The 21,586-nt window shown below is 44.6% G+C and overlaps 2 protein-coding genes across 4 annotated transcripts in view; one reads left to right on the forward strand and one right to left on the reverse strand.

Moving 5' to 3' along the window:
* The window catches only part of LOC310917755 (endothelin receptor type B-like), a 372,101-nt gene that overhangs the window by 190,936 nt on the left and 159,579 nt on the right, over window positions 1-21,586 (reverse strand). The window lies entirely within an intron of this gene.
* On the forward strand, window positions 14,285-20,305 carry GLOD5 (glyoxalase domain containing 5; the record flags this gene model as incomplete). Of its 3 annotated transcripts, XM_083876490.1 has the most annotated exons (5): window positions 14,285-14,407; window positions 14,870-14,924; window positions 16,494-16,651; window positions 16,774-16,929; window positions 17,726-20,305. In XM_083876490.1, the coding sequence occupies 3 exons, from the start codon at window positions 16,511-16,513 to the stop codon at window positions 17,876-17,878; spliced, it is 450 nt and encodes a 149-aa protein (XP_083732616.1). In that variant the 3' UTR covers window positions 17,879-20,305. The 3 variants fall into 3 exon arrangements, with proteins under 3 accessions (XP_083732616.1, XP_083732615.1, XP_083732614.1); XM_083876489.1 differs by lacking the exon at window positions 14,870-14,924 and having other exon boundaries at window positions 14,288-14,407; XM_083876488.1 differs by lacking the exons at window positions 14,285-14,407; window positions 14,870-14,924 and having other exon boundaries at window positions 16,487-16,651.

Raw genomic sequence — 21,586 nt, forward strand, 5'->3', positions numbered from 1 at the left:
GCCCCAAAACTCCTCAAAAGCCCCTTAAATTTCCATTTTTAAGGCTGTAAAGGGTGTAAAACTGGAAGTGAGACACAAATATTTCCATCGCCTGATTTTTCCTCGGCTGAAAAAGTCCAAAGTGTAATAAATGGGATTGTGAGCCTCGCTGGGATGAGGATCCTGCGGCAAACCAGGGATGTTGTCCCTCCATCCCTTCCTTTTTCAGAGGGAATTGCCTGTGTTGACAGGGATATTTACCAAAGGAAAAAATCCCCTAATTGATGGATGAAGGGTCCAGAAGAGGTTGGGATTCCTCAGTGTGATTCACGAGCCGGGGCTGGAGGCAGGAATCTTCCATCCTTAAACAAAATGCAGCTAAAAAAGTCCTAAAAAGGCAAGAGAATCCCCGAGGGCCAGACTCCTGTGGGGCACGGAATTATTTTTAGGACATTTGGGGCGCTGTGTTGTTTTTATAGGTTTGGGGCACTGGGTTATTTTTTAATCCTTTCAGGGTTTTCTGGGTTTGTGTCCATGAGTGGGAAAATCCCCTTTTGCAGCATCCCTGATCCTCCTGGTGCTCCCGGCTGTGTCTGCCTCTTCTCCATCCTCATCCTCATCCCTCCTTCATTCTCACCCTGTGCAGGGTTTTCCTCTCTGGAGTTAATTAATTATTATTTATATTATTATAACATATATATATATATAAAATCACACATATATAACATATGTATAATATATATATAAACTCCATATATATAAAATATATAAATATATAATATATAACATAATATATTATAATATTATATTATACTATATAATATAATATAATATAATATAATATAATATAATATAATATAATATAATATAACATTATATTATATTAAATTATATTATATTATATAGAAAATATAATGTATAATAGATATAATATAATATAGTATCATATATAATAATATATTATAATAATATATAAAAATATAATACAATATAATATTATATAGAAAATATAATGTATAATAGATATAATATAATATAGTATAAGATATAATAATTTATTATAATAATATATAAAAAGATAATATAATATGATATAATTTAGAAAATACAATGTATAATAGATATAATATAATATAGTATAAGATATAATATACTATAATATGATAATATAATGTAATATGATATAATATAATATAATATAATATAATATATATGTTATATGTGAAAATTATTATTATTATTATTATTATTATTATCATTATCATTATTATTAAAATTAAACCACCCATAATTGATGGGATTTTGGTGTGAGAAACACTCCGGGCTGAGTAAGCGGCTCCAGTGCCAGGAGGGCTCAGGGACTTCAGTGACAAAGGGACATTCCACATGTGCTGGACATTCCCAGGGGTGTTTTCTGTCAGCTCTTCCAGGCCTCCCTGAGCCTGCCTGGCTGCTCTGTCTCCTCTCAGGATGTGGAAAATGAATAATTTCCTCTCTTCCCTCCCTCCTGTTTCCCTCTGTCCCAGGAGGAGCCTGGGACAAGAGCAGCAGGTTGTGGAATAAATATTTTATCCCATCACTGATTTGGGATCTTGGTGGATGTGAAGCCTTTCCAAAGGTTTCCATCCCAACCAAAGCTTGGATTTGGCCCTGGATGAGTTTTCCTGGAGGATTCCCCAGGGCAGGCAGAGCTCCCTCCACCCTGAGAAGTGAAAATGTCCATAACAAGGGACAGGGGAGAGGAAACAGCCTCAGGGTGTGCCAGGGTTGGATTTGTGGGAGAATTTCTGCAGAAAAAAAGCTGATCCAGCCCCAGAGTCCCCAGGGGTTTTCACAGCTCAGAGTTAATGGTTGGAGCTGGAGTTGTCATTCCAATTTATCTAAAGAGCCAAGGAGCAAAATCCATGGAATTCCAGCTGATCAGCTCCCAGTTTTGATGGGATTCCCATCAAAACTCATCCGAGTCCCACTTTTCCCTGTGTCCAATCCTGTCTCCCTTCCCCTCCCTGCCACCACAGAGATAATTAAATTCAATTAATCTGATTATCTGTACAGTCTATCAGAAAAGGAAATCTTAATAGCCTGCTCAGTCTGATGAATTAATAGATATTAATTAGAATTCATTTACATTTGTCACCACCTCACTGGGCTGGAATTCTGAAAACATTGAGGGGGAAAAGAGGGAAAATTCCATTTTCCTGCCCAGACCTGGGTGTGACCATGGCAGGATCAGCAATTCCAGCCCTCCTGGGTTATCTTTGGGACCCTCCAGCCAGTTTTCCTAAACTCTGGAGCCATTTTTCCAGCTGGAATCCTTGAGGTTGTGGCTTCCCCAGGGCAATTCCTAAAAAAGCCGTTGCATTTTGTGTTTTAAAGCTTTGCAGAGTGGCTTTTGTCCCCGAGCACTGAGTGGGGGCACAAATAATGGGGACTTTATGGGATATGGGACAGAACAAATGGCTTCTCTTAAAATATTTTTTTTTTTTAATCCTCCATAAATCTTTATTCTGCTGCTCTCTCCTTTACTGGAGAGCTCAGAACTGTGAGAGCAGCTCAGAACGTGGAGCAGCTCAGAACCCAGGGGAAAAAAAATATATAAAATATATATATATATATATGTATTTGATTTGATGAGGTTTTTATAACCCCAGGTGTAACTCCTGTGTCATGGGAAGGGCACTGCCCCAGTTTGAGCTCTTGGGTCTTACAGCAGCTCAGAACCTAGGAAAAAAAAATAAGTTTTTTATATATAAAATTATAATTATATTTATATATATATGTGTGTATATTTGATTTGGTGAGGTTTTTACAGTCCCAGGTGTAACTCCTCTGCCATGGGAAAGTTTGGCTTTGGGAAAGGACCTTAAATATCATTTATTTCATCTATTTCCACCCTCCCAGCTTTTCAGGGCTGTGCTTTCACCCAGAGGAGCCTGGAAAGGGCCATTTCTCCATCTCCTCCAGGGCTTTTACCAATTTCTCCCTGGAAAATGAAACAGGAACCTCCAAACCCCAGGAGGGGCCAGATCAGCTTTTCCTGGGATGCAGCTCCAGCCCAGGGCCTGGATTTGTCTCCTGGTGCAGGAAAACAAAGCAGGAGCTGAAGACAAAGAGCCCCTCGCTTTGGGGCGAGGCTCAGACAGAGCAGAGCAAGAGCAAGAAACAAACCTTGATGAAAAATGAAAGAAGGAGCAGGCGGGGATGGAGCTCCCGGAGTTATCTGGGGCATGAAGAAACGCAGCAGGCCAGAAAAATGCGGGTTTATGTTTAATTAATTACCCTGTTTGTGTCTGAATGGCAGAGCCCAGCTGGGGACAGCGGGGACAGGCTCCTCTTCACTCTTCCCTTTTCCCTGATTTATTTTTTATTTTTTTGGATGATAATGATTTTTATAGGTTTAGGACACTGAATTATCTTTAATCCCTTTCAGGGTCCTATTCACTTTTCCCTTTTCCCTGATTTTTTTTTAATTATTATTATTAATTTTATTATTTTTTAAAATTTTTTTTTGGATGATAATAATTTTTCTAGGTTTGGGGTGCTGAATTATCTTTAATGCCTTTTGGGGTCCTGTTCACTTTTCCCTGATTTTTTTGGGATGATCATTATTTTTCTAGGTTTGGGGCACTGAATTATCTTTAATTCCTTTCAGGTTCCTGTTCGCTTTTCTCCGATTTTTTTGGGGATGATAATTATTTTTATATTAATAAATTATTTTTTATTATCATTTATAAAAAATTATCAATTATTTTTATAATCCCAGGTGTAACTCCTGTGTGGAGTTACACAGGAGTTAATATAAATTAAATACAAATTATTATTATTATTTATTATTTATTTATTTAATAATTTATAAGAATTATTATAATTATTTTTATATTTTTATAGGTTTGGGGCGCTGAATTCTCTTTAATCCCTTTCAGGGTGTTCAGGATCCTCCAGCAGCTGGAAATGGGAAATCAGCTCAGGATCAGCTCAGGAATTCAGCTCCTGCTTTGTTTTCCTGCACCAGGAGACAAATCCAGGCCCTGGGCTGGAGCTGCATCCCAGGAAAAGCTGATCTGGCCCCTCTTGGGGTTTGGAGGTTCCTGTTTCATTTTCCAGGGAGAAATTGGTAAAAGCCCTGGAGGAGATGGAGAAATGGCCCTTTCCAGGCTCCTCTGGGTGAAAGCACAGCCCTGAAAAGCTGGGAGGGTGGAAATAGATGAAATAAATGATATTTAAGGTCCATTCCCAAAGCCAAACCTTCCCATGACACAGGAGTTACACCTGGGATTATAAAAACCTCACCAAATCAAATATACATATATATAAATAATTATAATTTTATATATAAAATTTATTTTTTTCCTGGGTTCTGAGCTGCATCTGGGGCAGTGCCCTTCCCATGACACAGGAGTTACACCAGGGATTATAAAACCTCACCAAATCAAATATACATACATACATATATATATATATATATATATAATTAATTTTTTTTCCCTGGGTTCTGAGCTGCTGTAAGACCCAAGAGCTCAAACTGGGGCAGTGCCCTTCCCATGACACAGAAGTTACACCTAGGATTATAGAAACCTCACCAAATCAAATTTACATATATATATATATATATATATATATAATTATAATTATAATTATAATTATAATTATAATTATATATATATATATATAAAATTTATTTTTTTTTCCTGGGTTCTGAGCTGCATCTGGGGCAGTGCCCTTCTCATGACACAGGAGTTACACCTGGGATTGTAAAAACCTCACCAAATCAAATATACATTTATAATTATAATTATAATTTTATATATATATATATATAATTTATTTTTTTCCCCTGGGTTCTGAGCTGCATCTGGGGCAGTGCCCTTCTCATGACACAAGAGTTACACTTGGGATTATAAAAACCTCACCAAAATCAAATATACATATATATATATATATATATAATTTTAATTTTAATACATTAATATATATATGTATTCTCCAGGACTGTGGAGAAGCCACTGCTGGGGGATTCCTGGCAGGCTCATGGAGAGCTGGAATCAGCAGGAATTTGTGCCTTTAGGGTGACATTAAAGGTTTTTTTGGGGAATTGCAGCTCCCTTTCTGCTGCTGGGGCTGGCAGAGCATCCTCAGAGTGGGGATAATGAGGGTTTTATTAATGGGAATGTTCCAGAGGCTTTGGCAACACGCCTGGGGTTTCACAGACGTGAAAATAAATGGGGAAAAAAGAGCAGCTTCTCAGTTTTGCATCCAGAATAAAAGAAATACAGGAAAAATCCCAATGCAGACACCAGATCTGCTCTGATCCCTCGTTATCTCACATTTCCCACACACAGGGAGATAAGGAGCTCCCACCTGAGAATCCCTTTGAGCAGGTGAATTCCTCAAGAATTCAGAGCAGGAGATACCTCTAAGTTTTCATTTTTTCTCCCCTCATTTCCCATCCCATGGGATAAATAGATCATACTGATCTTTAAATATTGGTGAATTTTCCCACCTCCTGCAGGGAGACAAAGAGAGAATTTCATTCTCCTTCCTATAATCCCCAGCCTGTTTTCCTGCCCTCATCACTGCCTGATGTTGGAGTCCAGGACATCCCTATGGATGAGCTGGGACCCGGGAAAGGGAATTTGAGCCCTGGGCAGGGGGTGTGGGGCTGGTCCAGGGGGGTTTGGAGACCTTGGAACAAAACACTGGGGTTGATTTTAGTCTCCAACACTGAGAGAGGAATTTCAAATCAGCAGGAAGTGAAAACAGTAGTTTAGCACAGTAGAAGATGAAAAATTCAGTAGTTTTGGGGTTTTTAGAATAAATGGGGGACAGGATAGTGGGATTTGGGTGGTGCCTCGTGTCCCTCTCCTTCTCCCCCGCCCTCCATCCCCTGAGGTGGTGATGGCACAGGGCAGTGACAGTGGGTTGGGTCAGAGCAGAAATGACCCTTTTAGTGTGAGCCCTGGGCATTGGTGTGAAATTGTAAATACCCCACCCGTGGTTATCTGTATAAATGTGAGGTGACCCCATCGGGGGCCGTCCCCTCATGTCCCAGCCCTGCCCAGACCTCGGCTGGGAGAGAGAAAACTCTGAGATATCAAATAATAAACAACAGGAGAAACCTGAAAACAGAACCTTGGAGACTCTGCTTTTTTCTATTGATGTAAATCGGGGGCTTTTAGGGGGCCAAAGACTTTAAACAACCTGGATCTCGGGTGAGAAAAACAACCCAAGACCAGAGGGCAGGGCTGGATGGGATATTGGGATGGGATATTGGGGTGGGATATTGGGGTGGGATATTGGAATGGGAGATTGGGATGGGATATTGAGATGGGATATTGAGGTGGGATATTGGGGTGGGATATTGGGGTGGGATATTGGGGTGGGATATTGGGGTGGGATATTGGGATGGGATATTGGGATGGAATAGGGTGGGCAGGCCCTGGTATGGAGTTCCCAGAGCAGCTCTGGCTGCCCCTGGATCCCTGGAATATCCAAGGCCAGGCTGGATGGAGCTTGGAGCCATCTCCATAGTGGAAAGTGTTGGAAAAAAATGGGCTTTAAGGTCCCTTCTGTTGCAATTATGGACACGAAAAGAACCACACTCACCTGTCAGGTAGAAGCAGGGAAAAAAAGACAGTTTATTATGATTTAGGGTTTATAGAGTATTTGGGATTTGGTCAATGAAAGGAACACTTTTCTGACCCCAGTGGTCAATCCAAGAGTCCATCACTGAGAGTAATGAAAACAATATAGATTGTTTTGAGAGACTTTGAAGAAAAGTATTTTTTTATAATCCTATAAAACCCTTAAATCATAATAAACTGCCCCTTCTTTTCAACCTGATGGGTGAGTGTGGTTATTTTCCTGTCCCCAACAGTGACACTCAGCAGCTGGAATCCAAACCAGGCAAATCCAGCCCTGCTGAAGCTCCAGCTGCTTTGGCCACAACATCATGAATATTCAAGAGGTGATTCATTAGTGTCTCCTCATCTTTAATAGCTCCTTACAAAATTCTGTTTAGTCTTTAACAGCTCCTCACAGAATTTTGTGCCATCCAAGGGGCTGGTGCCCAGGTGGGAGTGTCACTTCAAGGCATTTTTTGGAACAACCTGGCCAGGAGTGAGCACAGTCTGAGGACTGCAGTGGTCCCAATCAGCTCCCGAAGGCTGTGGTGGTGATTAGTGCCCGTATTTAGGAATTCTCCAGAAGGAGAATGAGCTGGGATGGTGCAGGAAGGAATTTCCAGCTCTGGGATGTTCCAAGTTCTGTTGTTCTTTCCACTTACACCGAGTTTAGTGGCAAAACTTCACCTCCCATGGCTGGATGTTCCCTCCAGGGGACAACATCCCTTGGGAATTGTGAGATGGAAACTTTTATGGATGGAAACAACATGGGAAATGCCAAGGGATGTTTCTTCCCTGCCCATTTTCCTTCCCCTGGCAGGAAATGGGCTGCTGGGTCATGCAGGGGATCCCACCAAAGCTGCCCCCAGAGGGATTTCAGGGCTGAGCTTGTGGAAGCCTTTCTGGGTATTCCCAGCCTGGAGTGAAGAGACATTTGAGATTTCATCAAGATTGGGGATTGCAGAGGGAATATCTGCAGCGGGTGCTGGATTTATCCCAAATCCTCACCTCCAGCTGCTCACCCTTTTCCCCACTCAGCACTTCTGAGCTCGTTCCCACAGGACGCTGCAAGTGCCAACACTCTGAATAATCCCCAAAAACCCATTAGAGGAGAGCAGGGACAGCAGCTCCTTCAAGGGCTGTTAAACACAGGGCTGTGCATCCAACCTCCAGCTCAGGGAGCTGCTGGATTATGGGATTCTGGAAGCTGCCAGGGAATCCTGGATGCACCAGAACCCTGGGCTTGCCCTTGGAACGATTTTGATCCCAAACATCTGCCACAGGCCACTGTCAAAACTCATCGCTCATCGCCCAAAAGTGCAGGAAAAGGTGAAAGAGTTTTGTGATGTGGAATTAAATGAGTGCTGCACCAGGATTGGTTGGACCTCGTTAATTAATGTGTTAATTATCAGGTCAGAATGGACTTTGAGCTTCGCTTGGAGAAGATTTACAAGTGGAGCTCCAGCAGGTCGGAGGAGAGGAAAACCTTCCTCAGGTGTTTGTGGAGGCTGAACTGGTGCTGTCCCCTTTGTGTTGGGTGCAGTGGAAGGCAATTAATGAATGAGTTAATTAATTAATTAATGGCCACATCACACTCAGAGCACTCTGAGGTTTGTTTTTTTTTTGCAGTGTCCCCATCAGTGAAAGGTGAATAAATCCAGGCAGGTGGGAAGGGGTGAGGTGGTACCTGGTGAGGGGAGCAGCAGGAGCTGGGGTTGGGTTTGTGGAGGCACAGAAATCAATTTATCCACTGCCCACGGATACACGCAGCCAGGCTGGGAATAAAAAACAATTTATCTCATTTCCAGGAGTCTCTGGACCTGGTTTGGGGAGGTGAGGGTTGGTAACACCAGGGCGGGAGTTTGGTGACATCCCCTCGTCAAGAAATAAATACATTTGTGGATATAAAATGTATTTTTATCTGTATTAATATAGGTATAAATATATAATATATATTACATATCATATATTATATATTATATATGACATAGTATATATTATATACTATATATTATATACTATATATTATACATTATAGATTATATATTATATACTGTATACTATATATTATATACTATATATTATATATTATACATCATATATTATACATCATATATTATATATCATATATCATATTATATATTATATATTTTATATTATATATTATAGATTATATATTATATATTATATATTATATAATATATATTACATATTATATATTACATATTATATATTATATATTTTATTTATATTTATTATTATATTTATCTTTATTATTATTATATATATAATATTATATTTATGTATATTTAACTGTACAATAGATGATTTTCCATTTCATAGAAACATGAATTTGTGTTGGAAGAGCCCTTAAGGACCATGGACAGTGACACTTCCCATTGTCCCAATGTCCAACCAATGTTTGGACATTTCCAAACCCCAAACCATTCCAGGATTCTGTGGTTTTCCACAGATTTAGAAAAGGAAAGAGAGAAAATTAAAAGGAGAATTTCAAGGGTCTCCTACAAAAGGATCCGTCAGCATCCCTGGCTCCCATCCCTGAGTGGGTGGAACCGGACGGGATTTAAGGTTCTTTCCAACCCCAACAATTCCAGGATTTTTGGCCACTGAGCTTTACTGGCTCCATTTGGGTTGCTGTGATTTATTGCATTTCTGCAGAGGAAATTTCTCCTTTAAGTTCTGGAACAAAAAAAAACTGGGAAAGCTGCTTCGAGCATTTTCCTTCTGCTAAAATATCTGGGATTTTATGGTTGGGAACGGAGGAAAAAAGGGAAAAAAATAAGCCAAAGAAACCATACAAGAAACCACAAATCCAGCCTCCATTAGCTGCAGAGGTTGCTCTATTCCCAGATATGATTTATGACACTTGGAAGTTCATCTGGAAGCCCAAACTCCTGAGGTTTGTTCCTGCCAGCTCCTGGCAAGGAATTCAAGCACTTTGTGACTGTTCCCAGCTGTAAAACACCCTGGGAGAGCAACAAATACATCTTTATTAAGGTTTTTTTTGGGTTTTTTTTGAGATGAAAAGCACCGTTGAATACATTATTTTAATGCCCTCTAATGAATAAATGTGACTTCTCACTAATACAAATTAATTAATGAGCAATTTCCATTTCCCAGCTTTAATCTCCAATATTAAAAGTCATCAATCCCAGGAAGTTAAACCAGCACACGCATCCATTTAAATGTTTTCCCCACATCCCAGTGACAACACTTTGGTTTTCTCTCCCATATTAATCACCCTCCTCTCACCCAGCTGTTCTGGGAGTCACAGAAATCCCTGCACTGGCAGCAAAGAAAAGTTGATTTTTCCAAAGGGAAGGACGGCACGGCCTGGACGGTGGGAGGCCAAAGGCTCTGATTTGGAGATCAATATTCCTGCAGAATTCCGGGATCCCAACACTTGTGGGAGGTGTCCCAGCAGTTCCTGCTGCCTGAAGATGGATTGGATTCCTGGAGTTCTGGAGAGCCCCTTTCCAGCAGTTCTGTCCTATCAGGGGCACTGGGGATGGTCCTGGTGGGGGCGGCCTGAAATGCAAACAGGGTGTCCCAGGGCAGGGGTGAGTTTTTGGTCATCCCCAATCCAAAGCATTCCGTGATTTTATGGCTTTATTCTAGAAATAAATAAATAAATTAAAATTATACATATATATATATATAATATTTTATATATATTATGTTAGGTTTATACATATTATGTTATGTTATATTATGTTATATTATGTTATATTATATATTATTATAGTATATATTATTATAGTATATATTATTACAGAATTATAATTAAATACTATATATTATATATTAATATATAAGATATATAAAGATATATCAAATAATATATACTTATATTATATAAATATATTATATTATATTTATATATTTTATATATAAATATATAATATATATGTATATATTTTATATATCTATGTGGTCCATATTTCCTGCAAATACTATATACTTACATTATATAAATATATTATATTTTATATATATATATTTCATATATATATATATGTATATATGTATATATTTTATATATCTAAATGGTCCATATTTCCTGCAAGAATTCCTCAGACACTTTTCCGTGCAGGGGGAAGCCTGTCCCAGGAGCCAGAGGGAATTCACAGCAACATTTCCGGGATGATTTCACACTGTGGGCCTGCTGTTGTCCCAAGGTGCTCATTTCCACCCCAAAATCCAAATATTCCACTCAGGTGTTTCTGAAGATAAAAAGAGAAACTGATCCGTCTCCTCTGGTAATTTATTTTTTTTTATATAGCCCACAAATCACATTTTCCATCAGCACAACAAAGGGGCTGTGACGGAAATTTCCAGGCCAGTTTGGCCCAGTTTGAAGGTCAGGCTGGTGTGTTTTGTCCATCAGAGTTCAGCCCCTCCAGCTCTGCAATTCCCTCATCACCAGAGCCCAGATCCCGAGCCAGGGGATGGAGTTTGGGAAGGGAATGGGGCTGGTGGGTCCCATTTTTGGGGTTCCTCACACCCCAAATATCCCCAGAACCTCCTCCAGCTCCTCCTGCCCAGTGTCACTTCCCCTGGGAAAAAACACTCAGAGCTGGGAAAATCCTGGGATCAAAGCAGGATGGGGAGGGCTGATAGAAACACCTACACACCAGTCCGGGGGAAAAAAAGGAGGAAAAATTTAACCTAAATAGTCCTAATGGCACCTCAATGGCCACTTTATGGAAATAAAGTTGTTCAATTAAACAAAAAGTTATGTAGAGTGTGTGTGCCAGCCATCCCCTTCCATAAATGTTTGTTCCCAGTTTGCTCCCAGTTTGCTCCCAGTTTGCTCCCAGTTTGTTCCCAGTTTGTTTCCATCTTGTTTCCAGTTTGCTCCCATTTTATTCCCAGTTTCTTCCCAGTTTCTTCCCAGTTTCTTCCCAGTCTGTTCCCAGTTTCCCCCACAGCCTGTTCCCAGTTTGTTCCCAGTTTCTTCCCAGTTTGTTCCCAGTCTGTTCCCAGTCTATTCCCCCTCCCTCCCCAGTTGCGTGCCGTCCTCTGGCACACCCCAGTTGTTTTTATTCACAGCTGCCTGGGCTGATCCATCCAACCCTTCCCAAGCGGCTGCTCCTTTAACTGAGCTCAGAGCATCTGGCTCTGCTAACTCAGCCAGACATCCCTCCCTCCCCAGACCCTTTCCCTCCTCCCAAAACCCCTCACAGACAGAGCTCAGCTGGAATTATTTATGGGACCTGTTACTTCTAATTTATTTCCAGTCGTTGCTGTCAAACATTTGTTGGTTTGGCTGGAAAATCTTGTGCTCCTTGAGCTCTGCTGTGGCTTCAAATCCTCTCCTTTTTTCCAAGGGAAAAAGATAATTTTATTGCTCACAAAAAAAATGAATGGGATATGAGGGCACCTGGATTTTACCCCAAATCCTGTCATGGCCTTCTCCAGGTCTCCCAGTTTTCTGTTCACCGGGAGAAGGTGCAAAGAGGGGTAAATAATGCAGGAGGTGATTCCTGATTGTTGGAAACATCATTTTTGCATGATGAACATCAGTTCATGCATTTAGGAACTCAAAATCCTTGGGATTTGGGGTGTTGGAAAGAGGGAGACTGGATTTTCCCTCAAATCCTGTCATGGCCTTCTCCAGGTCTCCCAGTTTTCTGTTCACCCAAGAGAAGGTGCAAAGAGGTGTAAATAATGCAGGAGGTGATTCCTGGTTCTTGGAAACAGTTTGTACATTTAGGAACTCAGAATCCTTGGGATTTGGGGTGTTTCTCCACAGCCAAGTTGAAGCTGGGATGATGAAATGGATTCTTGGGCTGTGTGAATAATAGAGGAGGATGGAGGAAGGGATTATGCCCTTGTTTTGCAGCAGATGTGGAATTTCCTGTCCAGCTCTGGCAGAGAATGTCAGGAGAAGTGAGAAAATTCAGGATCTGCAGGTTCTGGGATCCTCTGGCTCCAAAACTCTCTGTGGGGAGAAAACTGGGGGGGGGAAATCAAGGAACTGGAGGGATTTTCCATCAGTCCCTTTGCTCCACAAGCCTGGAGCTTTCAGAGATGCTGCTTGTTGAGCAGGACAGGGAGAAAACCATGAAATTCCCCAAACTCTGCTTTCCTGGAGGATAAAAATCTCCAATAATTCATTCATTCCCCATGGAGCAGGATTTTTGGTTTTCCAAGTGCCGTGGCAGCCCATGGAACAGGAATTTTGGTTTTCCAGGTGGTGTAGCAGCCCATGGAGCAGGGTTTTTGGTTTTCCAGGTGCTGTGGAGCCCATGGAGCAGGAATTTTGGTTTTCCAGGTGGTGTAGCAACCCATGGAGCAGGGTTTTTGGTTTTCCAGGTGGTGTGGAAACCCATGGAGCAGGAATTCATCCAGCAATACCAAGAGTTTGAGGAGCTCATCCAGCAGAGATTGCCCTGGACTTCACCAGAGAGAACTTGCTGAGCTACTTCAACTCCATCACCACGTCCAACATGTGGGGAAATCCCTCCCTGGCTGTCAGGAGCAGCTCAGGAATCCTTATCTTCACCCACACCTCCGAGGAGCTGAACACAAAACCATTCCCAAGTTGCATATTTGGGTTCCTACCCCAAATCTAATCCCAAAGTCCCTCCAGCTTGTTGGTCCTGGACTAAATCTCTCTCGGGGAAGTGGAGTTTTCAGATCCAAACCATTTTGCCACCAGGAAATGACCCTCCAAGCCTCAGATTTCCACCAAAGTGATGCCACAGCTCCTCAGTAGAACATTCCCAATGGAAAAAAAAAAAAAAAAAAAAAAAGTCTTCTCTCCAGGGACTTTCTCCTTTTATCTGCTGGAATTTCATTGAGCCTGTGCTAAACCAGAGGGTTAAACCACACGGGGACACTGAGTGTGAGGTGTTCCCACCTCCAGGAGTCCCAACAGGCACCTCTGCTCCACTGAAATCCATCCAGCAGATGAAAGTCCAGAGCTGTAAATATTAATGGATTTATTGCTTTTAGCTCAGATTTACTCACGTCTTAACTGGAGTGGAGAAATGTGCAGTTCTTTGATCTAAATGTGCAAATCCTTCAGGGAATTGCTTGCTTTTAACCCGTTTTCTTGGGAATGTTCCTAAACCGACTCACCAATATATTGTCATTATTTAAATGTTGTTTCTGTTTCTTGGGGTGTTCATGGGGCTCACAAATTGTCCTTCTTCCTAAACAACTGAAGAGTTGTTTTTATTCATTTTAATTAACGAAGAGTTCGAACTCCTTGATATTTGCCTGGCAGGACAAAAGATTATTTTATATATTATTTTTATTTATTTATTATTTTATTTATTTATTTTATTTATTTTTATTTTTATTTATTTATTTATTTTATTTTTATTTATTTATTTTATTTATTTTATTTATTTTATTTATTTTTATTTATTTTATTTTATTTTATTTTATTTTATTTTATTTATTTATTTTAAATTTATTTTGCATGTTAGAAAATTATCTTGGAGGCAAGATTTCCTGCTCATTTCCAGGGATGTGAGGGCTGCTGTGTCTGCTTGGACAGCCCCTCTTCTCCAGGGAATATTATGACTTTTTCAGTAGGAACTTTAACCCAAGACATAAACCCAACTTTCCCTTTTAAAGGAAAAAAATCCAGACTTTTCCTGAGATTTTTCAAGCAGTTTGCCTTTGGATCAAAGTCCATCTCTGCAATGTTTAGAGCTCCTGTTTTCCAATCTTATCGTTCCCTCCCTCTGTGCCGTGACGTGGCTGCTCCAGCAGGAAGAGGACGGTCCAGGGACCCATCCAGTGCTCCCCTCCAGCTCTGCATCCCTCTGCAGGTAACAGGGAATTTTCCAGCCACTTTTCTTTCATTTTTTGGCTCAGGGGGTTCACCTGGGAGGGGAGGTGGGAGCTGAGGGTGCTGCAGGTTGGGATGAAGGGTGAAGGGGTTTGCAGAGGGGTTGAGCCAGAAGGCCCTGAGGTTGTGGAGCATCAAACCCCAGCAAGGAGGGGCAGGGGCTCCTCTCTGGGTCTGTGGGTGGCTCCTCCACACCTGGGCACGATCCATGGACTGGGATAATGGGATCTTGCTCCAAACAGGCTCCTCTGGCTGCAGAATCCCAGTGGAACTGCACCTGGCTTTATGCTCCTGTGGCAGCAGGGCTGTGGGGTCTCTCCTCAACGATTTCCCAGGCAGAGTCATGGAATCATTTGGCTGGAAAAGGTTTCTGAGGTCATTGAACCCAACCATTCCCCCAGGCCTGCCAACTCCTCCCTGACCCCTGTCCCTAAAAGCCAAGGGCAGAGTATCTGAACCCAACCTAAACCACCTGGACCCTCTGTGACCCCGGGCTGGTGAGTGCCCACACCCTGGTCCTGTGTCCCCTGAGCCCCTGGTCCTGTGTCACCCTGGTCCTGTGTCACCCCGAGCCCCTGGCCCTGTGTCACCCTGAGCCCCTGGTCCTGTGTCACCCTGGTCCTGTGTCACCCTGGCCCTGTGTCACCCTGGTCCTGTGTCACCCTGAGCCCCTGGTCCTGTGTCACCCTGAGTCCCTGGTCCCGTGTCACCCTGAGCCCCTGGTCCTGTGTCACCCCGAGCCCCTGGCCCTGTGTCACCCTGGCCCTGTGTCACTCTGAGCCCCATGTCCTGTGTCACCCTGAGTCCCTGGTCCCGTGTCACCCTGAGCCCCTGGTCCTGTGTCACCCTGGTCCTGTGTCACCCTGAGTCCCTGGTCCTGTGTCACCCTGAGCCCCTGGTCCTGTGTCACCCTGGTCCTGTGTCACCCTGAGCCCCTGGTCCTGTGTCACCCTGAGCCCCTGGCCTCACCCTCAGCCTGGGGATGACATCTGGCAGCTTAAAGACAAACGACAAGAAATTTCCTGAGATATTTTTCTGCTGCTTTGCCAGGCCCCAGTTTGTCTTCTGGCTCCACCTGGGTGAGCCCCACACCTGGGAAGACCCCAAAGGATCACACACATGGTCCCATCCTTGGTTTGTGTGTTGGGAGTTTGGCACCCAGGTGACATCAGCCCTCAGTGGTGTCACCCGGATTGTCCCCACGCCTGGCCCAGCCAGGAGCTGTGACAGCCTCAGGTGCCACCAGATACAGACCTGAGGCTCTTGCAGGGAGGAGGGTTTATTGCTTCTGTGCTTGTGCCACCTGCAGGACACAGGAAAACCTGGGTGATCTGTAGGAGCATCTGTGGAGGGCAGGGAGAGGGAACTCTGCAGAGCTGAGATGTTCTAGAAACACCTGGGTTTATTGCAAGGGTTGTGGGTAAAGAGGGCTTTGCCTTCAGCCACCAGCCTGGGCTGGAGGGAACCCCAAAGAGAGAATGGGGAGAAAGAGCAAGAGGGTAAGAGGTAAGAAGAGGGGAGACAGCAAGGTGACAGGGGTCAGAGTGCAGAGCTAAGAGAGCAGGGAAAACAGAGCGAGGTCCTTATTCCAATCCATTCCATCTCCTTTTGTGATGAATATTCTAATTTACAGTGACCAACCAACACAAGACACAAAATCCTATAGAATCTACACACAGCCTATAAGAACTACTACATTACCATGCTGTGTTATATTTTAAACTCTAAAAACGTCTCTTTAGACTTTTCTGGTTTTGCTACATTGACCTTTGGATCCGTCAGGGATTGTTCAATCCAAAGGGATTCTCCTTCAGCTGCCCAGGGTATTGTCTTCAGGTTCTAGAGTAACTAAGACTTGGTTTCCTACAACTCAAAGTGAGCTTCCATTTCTATTTCAATTATAGGTTTCATATTTTCAGAATCTTTTAAGAATATTTATAAGATTTCCTTGATTCATCTTCCCCAGCAGTGATCCCTACTCAACCTTCAGCTCCCTGGACCATTTTCCATTTCCCTGCCTAGCTGGATTCTCCTAATTTCCACATTCTCTGTTTTTTCCATGCCAGTTCCCATCCCTGCGAGCATGGCTTGGAGGGCGGAGGGCAGGAACCCACCCCCGTGTTTCATCCAGCGCCTGGACCACCTTGTGCTGACTGTGAAGAACATTGAGGACACCGTGGCCTTTTATTCCAAAGTCCTGGGCATGGAGGTGGTGACTTTTAAGGTAACCCTGATCTGAGTTAGCAGGACTCCACCAGAATCCCCAGGATTTCCATGGGGAGTGGGTGTTGAAGGTTTCCAGCCCAGGAAATTCTCCCTAACTTTGTTTTTTTCCTCTGGGAGCAGGGAAATCGCAAAGCTCTGCATTTTGGCCCCCAGAAGTTCAACCTGCACCAGGCTGGGCAGGAGTTTGAGCCCAAGGCTCGGCGCCCCATGCCCGGCTCTGCGGATTTCTGCCTGATCACAGCAGAGCCCCTGGAGAAGCTGCTGGAGCATCTGCAGGTGAGGCAGGCCCAGGGTGTCCCCAGGGCAGTGTCACCACAGGGGACATGAATCCAGAGCCTCTAAATGACACTTTACTGGGGAAAAACCTGTCCCAGGCTGGGGGGAGGAGGATGATGACATGACCATCAAACCCCTGGTGTCCTGTAGTTGACATGACCATCAAACCCCTGTTCTCCTGTTGTTGACATGACCATCAAACCCCTGGTGTCCTGTAGTTGACATGACCATCAAACCCCTGGTGTCCTGTTGATGACATGACCTCAAACCCTGCTCTCCTGTTGATTATGTGACCATCAAACCCTGTTCTCCTGTTGATGGTGTGACCATCAAACCCCTGGTGTCCTGTTGATGACATGACCATCAAACCCCTGTTCTCCTGTTGTTGACATGACCATCAAACCCATGGTGTCCTGTTGATGGTGTGACCATCAAACCCCGTTCTCCTGTTGGTGACATGACCATCAAACCCTGCTCTCCTGTTGATGATGTGACCCCATAAAACCCCTGCTCTCCTGTTGTTGACATGACCATCAAACCCCCACTCTCCTGTTGATGACATGACCATCAAACCCTGTTCTCCTGTTTTTGACATGACCATCAAACCCTTGATCTCCTGTTGTTGACATGACCATCAAACCCCTGCTCTCCTGTTGATGGTGTGACCATCAAACCCCTGGTGTCCTGTCGATGACATGACCATCAAACCCCTGGTGTCCTGTTGATGACATGACCATCAAACCCCTGGTGTCCTGTTGATGACAACCATCAAACCCTGCTCTCCTGTGTCCTCCAGGCCTGTGGGGTGCCCGTTGAAGAAGGTCCCGTGTTCAGAACTGGTGCTCTGGGCCCAATAACCTCCGTCTACTTCCGAGACCCCGACGAGAACCTGGTTGAGGTTTCCAGGTATTCCTCAGACGTGGCTGCAGGCACTGAAGGGAAGCCCTGACCGCAGCAGGAGATGGGCTGCACAGGCCAGGTTTGGCTGTTTAAATGCCATAAACCTGTTTAAATGCCATAAACCTGTTTAAATGCCAAGTTTTGGCCAATTTAAATGTACAAACCTGGGACAAGCCTCAAATCATCAGCACAAAGTTGTGCTGAAAGGACACGGAGAGTTTTGAGTTTTCCCGAGGCAGCCTGCCCTGCTCTGGGTGTGAATTCTGCTTTTATAAATCTCCATCACAGAGATTTCATGGCTTTCTGGAAAGATCTGTCCTGCTGCTGCTGCACTGCAATTGTTGGGACATTTTTCCCTAAATTTTGTTGCAGTTGAAGTCCTCATTCCTACACTGTCCACGTGTCATTCCTCTCCTCTTCAGAGTCACTTTTCCACAGCTGGAAATTTCTGTCTCCCTTCCTCTCATCCTCCTGATTCTTGTCTCAAGCTGCCTGGTGCTGGTGGCTCTTTAAACCACCAAGTGGGAGGTTTAAACCCAGCTGGGGCTGTCCAAACACACTCCTCACCTGGGATTTGGGGATTTGGCCTCGCTGTGACACTAAAACACTTCTGAAACTGAAATTCCAGTTTCATCCTCAGCTCTGTATCAATAATTGTGGGGTTTCCTGTCACTCAGGAATGGAAACTGAAGTTCCAAGTTTCATCCTCTGCTCTGTATCGATAATTGTGAGGTTTCTGTCACTCAGGAATGGAAAAAACAGAGATGAGGAGCCTACGTGAGGAGCAGAGTGTCAGAACTCCAGGAGTTCACCTGGGTTTATGCAGGGGTTGAGGATGGTCTGGCTCTGATGGCACTTGTGGGACTGTCCTAAGTTTTTTTTTTTCTTCTTTTAGTTATTTAAAAAGTTATTTAAAAAGTATAAAAGAATGAAAGACGTGGAGGTTTCTCAAGCAGAGCAGTTCCCGGGCTGGCCACACTGAGGTGTGATATCCTCACGGGAAAGGAGGGAGGACTCTTCTGACCTCTACAGCCCAAATCCTCTATAAAATTCAAACAACCTCTGGCTCGTACTCATTCTTCCTGGCTGGAATTTCGCAGGGAAAATTCTTCATGGTGCGAAAAAAGGCGAGGTCACAAAATATTCAGTGCTTTGGATGATCAGAGGGGATGGGCTGGTGTCCATTGAGTGGGAAGTAAAGACAGGAATGCCATGGGAGAAACACACGGGAATCTCCTCCCGTTTTTCCTGTGAATGGAGCTCCGGGGAGGGATCCCAGGGAGGGATCACAGAGGGAGACCCCCGGGAGCAGAATCCCCCCGGCCCCGGCGCTTGAGGAGTGTTCGGTGGGTGCTCTCCAGGGTGCTGATGGCCCCCGGGAGCAGAGTCCGGCTGGATGGGACCCACGGGGGGTCAGTGCCCATTGGGGAGGGTCAGTGTCCATGGCAGGGGGTCAGTGTCCATGGAAGAGGGTTGGTGTCCATGGGAGAGGGTCAATGGCCACAGGAGAGGGTCAGTGCCCAAGGGAGAGGGTCAGTGCACACGGGAGAGGGTCAGTGCCCAAGGGAGAGGGTCAGTGCCCAAGGGAGAGGGTTGGTGTCCATGGAGGAGGGTCAGTGTCCATGGGAGAGGGTCAGTGTCCATGGAGGAGGGTCAGTGCCCAAGGGAGAGGGTCAGTGTCCATGGGAGAGGGTCAGTGCCCATGGAGGAGGGTCAGTGTCCATGGGAGAGGGTCAGTGCCCATGGAGGAGGGTCAGTGTCCATGGGAGAGGGTCAGTGCCCATGGAGGAGGGTCAGTGCCCACGGGAGAGGGTCAGTGTCCACACAAGAGAGGGTCAGTGCCCATGGAGGAGGGTCAGTGCCCACGGGAGAGGGTCAGTGTCCACACAGGAGAGGGTCAGTGCCCATGGAGGAGGGTCAGTGTCCATGGAGAAGGGTCAGTGTCCATGGGAGTGGGTCAGTGCCCACAGGGAATGGTCAATACCCATGGTAGAGGGTTAATCTCTATGGAACAGGGTCAGTGCCCACGGGAGAATGTCAATCCCTACAGGAGAGGCCAAAGCCCATGGGAGAAGGTCGGAACCCATGGGGGAGGCTCAGTCCCCATGGGAGGGGGTCAGTGCCCATGGGAGGGGGTCAAAGCCCATGGGAGAGGGTTTTGTTCCCTCCACTGGAGCCCCCCTTGGTTCTGCCCCACACATTGACCCCTTTAAGTGCAGAGCTGCTGGCTGGCCTGGAGGACACCAGCTCCGTGCCTTTCCCTTTCACCAGAAGGTGAAATGTGGATTGACATTTTTGGGGATCTCACACATGACCCAAACCACGGGAAACTCAAAACTTGTCATGGAAATTTAGCAAGTATTTGGAATGCATTGCTGATGGAGGAACTTGATTGGAGTGAAGGTGTTGGAGCACCAGAGGCTTTGCTGGCTGCTGGTTGTTGTCTCCAGGAAAAACCTGTGGGGCTCAATGTTTTTCCCTGGAGAAACCACTGGCCACAGGCCAAAATTCCAGCTGTCCCAACCTCTGCTGGGCTCCCCATCTACTGGAAAAACCCTCTGTATTGTGAGTATTCCAATTAAAAGTGATGGTTTACATAATACATTTAATGCAGCATTAAATCTTCATGCAGAAAATTAATTTAATTCCATTATTTATTCAGCAAGATTCACTGTGAATATTGGACAGTGGGAGAGAGTGGATTAACAAGTGGAAAAACAGTTTTAATCTGGATGGTTCGTTCCCTGCACAAACCACCCCCAGCAAGAGAAAAGGATCTTCCTTCTTGTCTGTTCCCATCTCATCCCTCTTGAATATTAATTCCCACAGCAGATTCCACCAATTTGATCATGATCATATTGGAAAGGAGCTCTTTGGATCAGCAATCTCATTATTTCACGTGGAGGAATGTTGATTTGTCCATCTCACCGCCCAGGGAGGGTGCGGGGGAAGGAGCCTTCCAGGGAATGGCACAGATTTCATCCCAGATGGAAAGATGAGTTAAGAGCCGAGTCCCAACGAGCTTCCCCTCCTCTCACAGGAGGGAAACAGGAATTTCCCAAAGGGAGTCACAGTGTGTGTGCCCAAGCCACCTCCCAGAGAAGCCCAGGGGCCACCTGGTGAGCCAGCTCGGAGCAGGCGCCTGGGAAAGTCTGGGAAAGTCTGGGAAAGGCAGGAGGGATGGTGTGGGACAGCCCAGGATGGGCAGGGATCACTCTCAGGGTGTAGGATTCATGTAGGATTCATCACCTCCACCAACTCCCTTCCCTTCAGAAAAGACATCCAGCTCTGAAGGGTCCTCACACCATCCTTTGTTCACAGAGAAGTGGCAAACAGTGCCCGTGGGCTGGAGAAAAGGAAAGGAAAATAATCCCTCTCTGCCAGGGAGTTCTGCAGGCAGGGCTGTGTGCAGCAAGGATGGGTTTTCCCTGACCCCAAACGTGCCCAGAGGAGCACTAAGAAAAGCACAGGCTCTGCAGCTGAACTTCCTCCTCTTCCCAGACTCCCAGTCAGGAGTTTTGCACAGAAAAAAAAAAAATTGGAATCCAGCTGTAAGAAATGCACAGGCACCGTTCCTTCTGGAGAACTGGATTTGCACAGGAAAAAAATTGGAATCCAGCTATAAGAAATGCACAGGCACCGTTCCTTCTGGAGAACTGGATTCTCAGAGATTTCCATGGGAATTTTTTTATATTTGTGGTGGCCTTTCAGCTCCTCACCCATGAGCTGAAGTTTAGTCCATGCACTGACCCAAACA

The sequence above is a fragment of the Zosterops lateralis genome, assembly GCF_965231275.1.
Source record: "Zosterops lateralis genome assembly, chromosome: 21".
Taxonomy (NCBI): domain Eukaryota; kingdom Metazoa; phylum Chordata; class Aves; order Passeriformes; family Zosteropidae; genus Zosterops; species Zosterops lateralis.